This window comes from Diaporthe amygdali (genome assembly GCF_026229845.1).
Source record: "Diaporthe amygdali strain CAA958 chromosome Unknown NODE_1_length_4327563_cov_65_473760, whole genome shotgun sequence".
Taxonomy (NCBI): domain Eukaryota; kingdom Fungi; phylum Ascomycota; class Sordariomycetes; order Diaporthales; family Diaporthaceae; genus Diaporthe; species Diaporthe amygdali.
Genome location: NW_026517021.1, coordinates 2,347,484 through 2,357,654, shown reverse-complemented (window position 1 = coordinate 2,357,654; position 10,171 = coordinate 2,347,484). Strand labels below are relative to the sequence as shown.

Sequence of the window (10,171 nt, the reverse complement as noted above, 5' to 3'; positions counted from 1 at the left end):
GAGGCCGGTGGGTTCTGAGATGCAGGAGGCCTACTCCTTCCTCGATGCGCCGCTGCACTCAACCCTTGACAGGTCGGGAAGGACCAACCGTCTCCAGTCACGTCAAACCCCGATGGCTTCGTTTGGTGAATATACATTGCAGTGACAGGACTTGGAAGGGAGGCTGCAGTCACGATTTGTATGGAAAGCTACCGTGCAGCATCCAGGGGTCCGAAACGTTGCAGTGCAGACACAGATACATGAGAAGCCGAAGATTGGCTAGGGTTCATTCAGCGACATCCTGATATGCAAACTCTGGTATAATTCATATCAAAATGTACTGTATCAAATAAGTAGCAGGAGTCTGGCCTACGGGAACTTATACGAAAGGAGGTCTAATTCCTCAAAAGGAACTAGTCTACCTAGGTCAAGCTGGTTTTGGTGTGCTACTTGTGGGACGGGGTTCAGTGTGCGCGACGTATGACCGGCCGTGAAGCTTGTTGGAACTGTGAAGGGTTATTCCACAAGAGATTATCCCACTTGAGGTTATCCCACAAGAGATTATCCCACATGAGGTTATCCCACATGAGGTTACCCCATAGCTGATTATCCTGTAGCCCTCTTTCCTTTTATTCATTCATGAAGCGGACACCCGAGCTTAAGCTCGTTCTTGGTGAATCACCCGACCACTTGCAATCCCAATGAACGGGTTCTGGCCCAGTATCTGGGCATTCAATTTGCAAACCAGCAGCACAAACCACATTCACCAAAAAGTCTCCATGCCACTGACAACACCCACACATATTACTGACTGCTCAGACTCAACCCTGGCAAATGGAGTTGTACGCATCGGGTTTCAATGCCTGGGGCCAACTTCAATTCCACGGCTCGGAGAGCCGCGCAGAGCCAGATGACCTGCGCAAATTTACCCGCGTGCTAACGGGGGATGCCATCAGGCGCCCGCGAACATCCTTGTCACATACTACAGGTAGGCTGCTGACCCTTTAGAATAGACAGAGTCTAATAGTTGTTTGTCGTCGTCATGTGGCCTTCTTGCAGTTGTATTTCAGCATGTTTTCTGAAACAAGCTTGGCAGGAGGTCGACACGCCCTGACCTCAATTCACTGTCTTGCAGTATTTACTTACTCTTGAGTACGTTCAGTGGTCGTCGACGGCAGAGCGAGAACCGCAGGCTACCTGCCCATGGCTCACGCACCACTATGGGGCAAGGATTTCCTATCAGATCATATGCTCGCTGAGGCATCGAACGGATCCGTTGTACGCAAACTACTGGGCATGCAATCTTAGATGGGCCGCCAAAGCTTACATTACCAAACAGGCAGTCCTTGATCAGACCGGCTCCGTTCGGTGGTATCAGTCGCTCGATAGATTCCTGAGCCAGGATAAGGGTCAGACATTCCCGCAGCTTCCGCCGTGTAAACAAGTCGTGGCATATGAAACCGGCTTCGCGGCTCTGACGCACACCGGCCAGGTCTATACCTTGGGCGATGAGCGGTACTCCGCCTGTCTCGGCCGGGAAACATCCCCAGCCAGCCCGGCGGACGAGCCCGGCCTGGTCACTGCCCTCCAAGACTTGCCCACGGGGCCTATCGCCAAAATAAGTGCTGGCGGATACATACTGGCAGCGTTGACAACCGGAAACGATCTGTACCTTTGGGGAGGCCATCCCGGCAGGAAGACCGTTCCAGCGGACATCACCGACGAACCAACGCCCATCGATATCGAAGAGAAGGACATTGTGGACGTCACTGTTGGCGAGACACACATCATCGTCTTGACGACAGAAGGCGACGTCTTTGTCATTGGCGAGAACGGAAACGGGCAGCTAGGCCTGCCGAGCAAGTCAGAAGAATCATGGAGCCGGGTCGAGCTGGGTTTGAAGGACGGGCGAGGAGTCGTTGGAGTGCAAGCCGGAGCAAGGAACTCGTTTCTCTTGGTTCACAAGGGAGCAATCTAGCAACAAAACACAGATCATTGGCATCATTTTCCGGTCCATTGCCTTCTATGCATCTGTTCTATGGTACAATCGTAACATCCGCGTGGCATCAGGCGGTATCAAATCATAGGTTCGTAAGGTAGTCCTCAATCTCCTGGGGACTCAGTTTTCGGAAACGTGGGCCCTTTGCGCCCTCAACACCCTCCACGCCGAGGAGATGGTCTGCTGGTGGTCCGACAATACCTGTACATAGGAATTAGCACAGAATCCGTACATGTGACCTCCCTGGAAAATTTGACTTACCAATCTCGATTGTGTCTCCGTTCATCTCACCCTCAATCGTCTCCTTGAGCGTCAACAGCGCAATGTGCACCGCATCCTCCAACTCCAAACCCTCCGTGTACCGCTTCTCGAGGAATGTCTTCGCCGAGGTCGCACTCTTGCCGATAGCTGTCGCCTTCCAGGGGAAGTAACTTCCTGATGGATCAACCTGGTACAACATTGGGCCTCCCTTGAGGATACCTCCAGTCTTGCCAGAGATCTTCTTCTCCCCACTCTCACCCTCGATTGACTTGGCCGCCTTCTCCACCTCTTCCTCAGGCAGAACACCCTCATCCCATCCCGCGATCAGTAAGGACACACCGTACGGCCGAACACCTCCTGACTGAGTGGCCTCCTGCATGACCCGCGCGACGTCCTGCACCAATATCCTTGTGGGAGGGTACTCATTGTAGATGCGCTTGTAGTCGGTGTGTGAGACCTTCCGTGCCTTGTCGACCAGGACTCTGTAATCGGGACCCATGCCCGAATAGACCATGCCAATGTTTGGGGTGACGAGGCTGATCTTGGACAGTGAGGAGGGATCGGCGAGGGGCGAGGAGGACTTCTTCTCAGTGGCGAGGACGATGCCATTCGTGGCTGCACAGCCATGTCAGTTCCAAAGCTGCCGCCTGGGTAGATGGGAGCGGAGAGCACTGACCCTTGATGCCGAGCGCTGTAACGCCCTGGTTGACTGCGTTCAAGGCATACTCTGTTCGAAGAAATCAGTGATCGTTCAGCTTTAGGCATCATGTGCGACCCCGATTTGTCTCAGCGACTGGTGATAACTGACCGATCTGCACCAGCTTGCCGCTGTCCTCTGTGTCAGTACAAACGTCTATGCAGTGGGAGCTTGGGATGCGACTGAGCTCACCTGGGCGAGAAAGTGGTAAGAGAGAAGGAGTATCTATCAGCCATGACTGCTAATTAGACACTGGCGAGGTTCGAGTACGGTGGGCGGGCTGTTCGGCGGTCCTTGGAGGTCCTTGAAGGTTCTTGGGTGGAAGAGAGATGGACGACCGCAACTGAAGCTAGCTCGGTGATGTTGGACTTGCAGCTGCGACCACCCAGGCAGGAGTCCACACGCGTCAACCTGCTGGAGGTAGCTCCCCCGGCCGGGCGCCAGCCCTGGGGCAGGCGGGCAGGCAAGGCTAGGCAAAGGCACAGGGGTAGTAGCTTACCTAACACCCTAGGTCCCCACCCATCCTGGAGATGCGTGGTGTCAAGTCAAAGCTCTCGAAAAGCTCAACAACCTGAACTTTCATTTCACGCAAAACTCGAGCGCAATCGGTACAGTATTCACTCCGGCTTATGCGCCCATAGTTCGCGAACAACAACTCTTGTAATATCGAGCCATCACTTCCTCTTGAATGCTCGACTAGTCCTCACCTCGCGTCGCCTTTATGAACAGCACGGCCCCTAGGTCGAGAGCCGGCTCATTCGGTTGAAGATGACCCCAAGCTGCTCACTCTGAACTTCCGAAGCGCCAACACGCACTTCTTTCACAGATTTCTACTTTTACTCACAGCGTCCTTTCATTTCCTTCTTCGCACTTGGTACCGCATTCGTCATGTCCGAACCACTCGCTTCCGAACCGACATGGTCTTTCGATAACGCCCGCACGCCTTCTAGGGAGACTACCCCTCAACCGATACCGTCGGATCCAACCTCGTCTTTTGGCGATGAGCCTGCGCATGGTGGTAGTGCGCAAGCCGCCGAGGAGGAGTCTTCGCGGACCCACAGACGCTACCAGCCTCGGACCTGCAGGATCTGCCTAGACGAGGTCGAGCCAACGTTTGAGACTCCAAACCTGTTTGGAGGGAAGCCGCGTGTGAGATATGTCTCAGAGGACCCTGAGCTGGGCAGGCTCATGCGTCCTTGCAAGTGCAAAGGATCGCAGCAATATGTCCACGAGGGCTGTCTCCGGGCCTGGAGAGGAGCCTCGCCTTCAGATCGAAACCTTTGGCAATGTCCGACCTGCAAATATGAGTACAGAGTATCCAACCTCAGATGGTCAAGGTGGCTCAACAGCGGAATTCTTCGTGCGTTTCTGACTGCAGTCATCATGGTTCTGGCCTTGTTTATCTTAGGCTTCGTCGCCGATCCTATCATCAACATCTGGGTAGACCCTGCTGGGGCTGTTTCGGACGTCATGAGAGGAGGGCTTGATGGATTCGAAGAAATACTAGAATACATTCCCGACGAAGAAGCAAACACCTGGTTCATGCACTTCTCGAAGGGCCTTGTATCCCTGGGACTTGTGGGCCTCGTCAAGGTGTTTCTCGGGTTCGGCCCTTTGCACTGGATAAATCTCAGAGGCGGTGGCGGCAGACGAGGAAGAGGCAGGGACAGGCTCGAGAATGTCAGTTGGGTTCTGGTCTTCATCGGAGTTGCCACATTCATAGGGGTATGCACATCTGTCTGCACTGCTCCCAAATTCCTCTTTGCGCCTCAAATTGAGCATTTGCTGACCTTGCACAGGCTGTTTGGAAAGGCGTCAGTGCGGCGTGTGCGCGATACCTCAGCCAAGTCAGCGATGATATCATTGACGTTCCTGGAGATGACGACAACGAAGATGAGGACCAAGAACCGCAGGCAGAGTCCAAGAAGGACCAGTGAGACCTTCCAGCGCGCTCCCAATCCCAAACCGCAGCGAATCACTCTTTGCAAAGCTCATCAAATGCAACATGCACGCTCTTAAGTTGCCTCGGACCTGCTCTTCCGCGCTGTGTCAACTAGTCTGTGTGCAAAGATTAAAGCTTCGTTACTACCTAGGATACTGGGCGTCTTGTTCATTTTCCAACATGGGATCAGTACGAGCATGTCAACTCGAGCCTCTCGGGCCGGCCTTTGGGTCGTGTCTGAATCAACACCTACTCTTCAGACCTCTCGGTCACCCTGATGAAGGCTTAGGCTGGCTATTGCTGACACATTTACCATCGTAATGCTCGCGAGCTTGGTGAAGCATGCCCAAAGAAGGCTTCAGAAGACAATTGGTGTTGTATCGGCCAGTAAGCGAGTGAGACAGCCTCTGAGATACAGCGGTATTTTCCCACAGTTTTCCTGGATCATCATCCAGTTTGATTGTAATCAAATAAATAATTGAGTCTTTCGTCTTGTGCCGAGTAACACTCTAGTTGACCTCCCCAAGTGAAATGTTTCTATGTACATTAACTGAGTTTACTGTCAGCGGTAGCTGGTTCTGGCTAGGATCATGGCCATTGCGATAGACCAATAACGACCTCCCTAGCACAAAGTCCTCGAGGACAGTGTCATAGTGTGACCTGTTGTGGTATAATATTGTATAGAATAAGCTCATGTGGAATAAGTTCCCGTGGGATAGCCTCCGTAGTTTCTCTTGACCTGCTAGGCACCTGATGGATGCATCTCCATGTTAGTCCTAGCCTTCAATCGATCTAGCTTAAGGGTCCATTAGGTGGGTAAAGATGTAGGTGTGGATCTAGACTACTCCGAATCCCAGGGTCCGTTCGTTCGAGGGGCTGCCCCTTGGTCGCCCAAACCTTAATGCAATGCGACAAACGGCTTCGCGACTACATCGTGGTTCATCCCAGCTTTTTTGGCGGAGGCATGTCGTAGACAGGAAGACATGTCACCAGCGGGCAGCCGATTAAAGACGCCCTGCACTTATGTACGCAACTATAAGCCGCGTCGTAATTTCCGTGTCGAGGGCGAGCTTAAAGTCTCGGCAATTTCCAGCCCGTTGAGCGTCTAGATTTGGACTTGGACTCATCCTCCCGTGAGACCTAACCCACCACCTGTCGTTTCCCAAACACGTCGCCCACAACTTGATCGACCCGTCCCTCGCGAGCAGCTGCAACAACACACGTGCTGCAATATCGTCTTGCTTGTCGCGTGCTCTTGCTTCACAATTTGATTGAGCTGCTCTCCGAGTTGGCGCGGTCGCGAAGAACTGCCCGTCCAGAACACAGCGCACGAGGAAGCTTGTGCTTCAACCCGTGCAGCTTACTCACTCATCGGACGACCATACCAACGGATACGAGACCAACCTTCTCGATTGCCATTTGCAATCACGACAGCGCCGTCTACTCGTTGGCTGCATCTCTCCGCCCGCTATCGCCACTCGTTGGAAAGTCGTTGCTTTTGCTACCCAGCCCTCAGGGGTTGGCTGGCTCTCGTGGTCGCCTTGACTGACTGACTGCGAACAACTCCCACCGAAGTCCCCTCACCACCCGCCGCATGCTCCAATTCGGACACACATAATAGATAATGCATCTACCATATCCCAAGAGGAAATCCTCAAACGCCCAGCCATTCCTCCCCCGCGGCAGCAGCTCTTCGCGCTATGGCTTAGGCTTCTCGATACCACGGCGATACCGATCGCAGGCCTTCGCAGGAGCAGCACTCTTTCTCATCGGTTTAATATGGCTGCTCACACGCAGTGGCAGCTCACAGCACGGCGGGAGGAGCGGCAGCATAGGGATGGCGAACCACGTACCGTCAGGGAAGCCGCCCACAGTGATAGTGACAGTCGTGGATGAAAAGAGGTTTGGTGAGAGATACACAGATCTGGTGAAGGAAAACAGGAGACTCTACGCGGAGAAACACGGTATGTCGAGAGAACATGATGGATGCTTTAGCAGCGGACGGTGTCGCTGGAAGACGGAGAAATGATCTAGAGAACCAGGCTGACAGGCTTTGCCCAGGCTACGAGACATTCTTTCCCAAAGTTGGCGAATACGACCTGAAGGGCGCGCCCGCGTCCTGGACGAAGGTCGTCGCGATGCGCCACGCCCTCACCAAATTCCCCGACGCCACCTACTTCTGGTACGTCGACATCGACACGTTCATCATGAACCCCGCCCTAGCGATCGAGCGCGACATCATGTCAGCGGCGAAGCTCGAAGCGATGATGATCGTGGACAAGCCCGTCGTGCCGCCTGACAGCATCATCCACACATTCAGCCATCTCAAGGCTGAGGACGTGGACTTTGTGGTGACACAGGACAAGGACGGCCTGGCTACAAACAGCTGGCTGATCCGGAATTCGGAGTGGTCGCGCTTCTTCCTTGAGACGTGGTTCGATCCCACGTATAGGAGCTACAACTTCCAAAAGGCGGAGACGCATGCTTTGGTGAGCAGACCTGTTATCTGCAGGGAAAGCAGCAATGAGAGCGTCTACTAACCAGCCTGTGCAGGAACACATCGTGCAGTGGCACCCGACGATCCTATCGAACTTGGCCCTCGTTCCTCAGCGTGTCATCAACTCATACGACAAGTCGGAGAAGGGCCAGGAGTACTCCACGGGGGACCTGTCCGTACGCTTCGTAAAATGCGCCAAGTCGATTAAGAAACCCACCTGCGAAACCGAGGCGGAGCCGTACGCATCGGTCTGGAGATCAGCTTATAGGAGCCAGTAAGATGAGACGGAGGGGGACATGTTCCCCAGCTTTCGGCATAGCAAATCGCATCCTCTGTCACGGGCGTTCCAGGAAGTGCGCATTGTGTGTCTCCAGACTCTGAGGCCTGAATATGACTCGGCGTTCACGGCGACTTTTCTTTTCACAATGGGGTGGTGTTCACGCAGCATTTGGGGATGGGCGTCTGGGAGCAACTGGCAGAGCACTTTGTTCCCTTGGATGGTGGATAGCAAGGGCTTCACGTCAACCAAGCAGACTCGGACGGGGGCAAAGGGGGCTAGATTTCATATTCACATGCTTGATATGTTTTGTATACGGCCAAGGAGTCACTCTTGAAATTTCCAATGATACCTGCGAATGGTTCCTCGGCCTCATGTGCGATGTTAAACTCATTAACGCAACATACCAACCTGCTGGGGACACGCTCTCATCGGAGCAATTTGCGGCGCCGCGAATAAATTATCTCTGGCTGATTGAGGCTTTTATCCCAGGAAACTCCTGTCCGGGCCCAGCACTGTGTGCGAATCTATGATATACTCGGGCCACCATGCCAGCCCTCTGCCCTCGCAATTAACAAAATCAATCAATGGGTATCAATCAAGCTCATCCCGTCCTGAAGTAGTATAAATATGTGCGCCCCCCCCCCTCTTTCATCCCTTCACCTCTATAGCCTCATCCCCGCGTCGAAGGACTCGTCACATTGGAGAACGAGCCCGACTCGTCACCACTCGCGAACGAAGTGCCCCTCCTAGTGGCCCACTTGTCCCTGAGGGTGGCCCAGTCCCTCTTCCAGGAGCGGATGCTCTCGTCCAGCTCCGGGTCTGCGCCCCTAGGGATGTAACCCGCGCACTGGGCCTCGATGCCGCGCAGCTGGATCTTCAGGTAGCGGAGCTCCGACTCGTCCTCTGCGACCGCCGCCTCGAGCTCGTCGATTCGGGCTGCCTGCTCGCGCAGTCGCTCATTTGCAGCTTCCTCTCGCTGGACAGATACTGCGTGTAGATGCTGTTGGTGCGGGAAAAGGGTCAGCATATGTGAGAGTTGTGAGCTTTAGGGATAAGTTGGGGATGGGAAGGGGGGCAAATGGTGCGATATCGAGGGAACAATTCGGAAGAGAGGAACGGAGAGGCAGCGCAGGGACGAGTTTTAGGGAATCAAGGGAAGGAATCACATCTGACTCTTCGCGCCGCTTCTGCAGGCTTTCTATCACAGTCGACATCTCGGCGCACAGGGCCTCGGCCTCCATGACGATGCTATCGGCCATCTCGGACGAGATCTTAGGCGAGCTACCGCCCGTGGGTGTCGCATTGGCATGCATGAGCCCCGATTGCTCAGTCGGTGGCTGGTATTGTCGCGCCGACGGCGGCACAGGGCTGGCCTTGTGAAGGTCCGAGGTCTCGTCCCTCTCGCCGTGCATAGACGGGCGCCTCTGGAAGTGTGACTTGAGCCAGGACGGGCTCATCGGCGCCATGATCCCCAGCGCGTCGCGGCCGTCGCTCCCGGTCGGCAGCACCAGCGACCTCGGCCGCGAGCCGGGCTGCAGAGACGCGCTCCGGCGCGCAGAGGAAAGCCGGTTCGGGCTCCTGTGGCGCCGCGACAGCACCTTCTCCATCGCGTCGACCTGCGCGTGCAGTGCCTCGATGTTCTCGGTCCGCACGTTGGCGCCGCTGAGGCGCTGGGCGAGGTCGTTTAGCCGCTGCACGAGCACATCCCTGCTGTCCTGTGTAATGTCGTCGGCTGTCATGTCCGAGTCGGAGCCTGTGGTGCTGGCCATCTCGTCGTCGGCCTCTACGCCGTCCACCTCGATCTTGGGATGGCCGGTAAGACCCACCGTGTCATGGTTCGTGTCATCGGGCTCGGAGGGGCTGTAGCGGCGGGCGGCGCTGGGGCTTGGGCTGAGAGAACCGGAGAACTGCGGCCGCAGAGGGGAGAGGGGTGATATGTGGAAGTTCATGGTTCCAGGCCAGGGGCATCGTGGTGGTGGTCGTCGCCGTAGAAGCCGCGATGGTGAGTGCAGGAGTGGGTACCTGCAGGACCGCGTTGAGAGCTTGCAGGTGTGACGTCGCTCCTGTCGCGAGAAAGTTGTTCGTAGATGGAAATCAGACCATGCACAAGCAGGAAGCTCTGGCTAGCACCACCACGCGGCGAGGCTTGGTCGGACATAATCCGTGAGATCTGTGCAGACCACGGCGAGAGGCATTATCGGAATTTCGCAGATGTGACATGGTAGATTGGCAAGCCCCTGAGTGGTGAATGGGAAACAATATTATTACGGGTCTGTTTTCCAGAACGGCCCAAAGCGAGATGGACTGATGTGGTATGATGGCAGCGGCTCCGAGTCTGGACCACCCTGCAGCCGCACCGCCCTGCAGCTTCATCTGCAGAAGGACGACTTCCTATCGCCCGACATCTGATATTTGAGAAAAAGTTTTTTCCTCACTTGGGCATATTCGAGCCTTCAGACTGGGTGAGCAGTTGCGCTGTGTCACCAGTCTGTCCTGGTGTGCGCCGCAAGAGTGCT

At 55.0% G+C, this 10,171-nt stretch overlaps 5 protein-coding genes across 5 annotated transcripts; 3 read left to right on the top strand and 2 right to left on the bottom strand.

The window, feature by feature from the left end:
- Positions 1-813: 813 nt before the first annotated feature.
- J7T55_006290 (uncharacterized protein) lies at positions 814-1,957 on the top strand (the record flags this gene model as incomplete). The annotated part of the gene is made up of 3 exons (XM_053142680.1): positions 814-967; positions 1,142-1,257; positions 1,319-1,957. The coding sequence occupies 3 exons, from the start codon at positions 814-816 to the stop codon at positions 1,955-1,957; spliced, it is 909 nt and encodes a 302-aa protein (XP_053001056.1).
- A 103-nt stretch (positions 1,958-2,060) lies between these two features.
- J7T55_006289 (proteasome subunit alpha type-2) lies at positions 2,061-3,172 on the bottom strand (the record flags this gene model as incomplete). The annotated part of the gene is made up of 5 exons (XM_053142669.1): positions 2,061-2,179; positions 2,240-2,854; positions 2,916-2,966; positions 3,048-3,067; positions 3,129-3,172. The coding sequence occupies 5 exons, from the start codon at positions 3,170-3,172 to the stop codon at positions 2,061-2,063; spliced, it is 849 nt and encodes a 282-aa protein (XP_053001055.1).
- Positions 3,173-3,824: 652 nt separating this feature from the next.
- On the top strand, positions 3,825-4,873 carry J7T55_006288 (uncharacterized protein; the record flags this gene model as incomplete). Its single annotated transcript, XM_053142658.1, has 3 exons — positions 3,825-4,128; positions 4,315-4,661; positions 4,736-4,873. 3 exons carry the CDS (start codon positions 3,825-3,827, stop codon positions 4,871-4,873), a joined length of 789 nt encoding a protein of 262 aa, XP_053001054.1.
- A 1,629-nt stretch (positions 4,874-6,502) lies between these two features.
- J7T55_006287 (uncharacterized protein) lies at positions 6,503-7,653 on the top strand (the record flags this gene model as incomplete). The annotated part of the gene is made up of 3 exons (XM_053142647.1): positions 6,503-6,842; positions 6,940-7,367; positions 7,432-7,653. The coding sequence occupies 3 exons, from the start codon at positions 6,503-6,505 to the stop codon at positions 7,651-7,653; spliced, it is 990 nt and encodes a 329-aa protein (XP_053001053.1).
- Positions 7,654-8,325: 672 nt separating this feature from the next.
- Positions 8,326-9,604, bottom strand: J7T55_006286 (uncharacterized protein; the record flags this gene model as incomplete). Its single annotated transcript, XM_053142637.1, has 2 exons — positions 8,326-8,655; positions 8,822-9,604. 2 exons carry the CDS (start codon positions 9,602-9,604, stop codon positions 8,326-8,328), a joined length of 1,113 nt encoding a protein of 370 aa, XP_053001052.1.
- Positions 9,605-10,171: the final 567 nt, after the last annotated feature.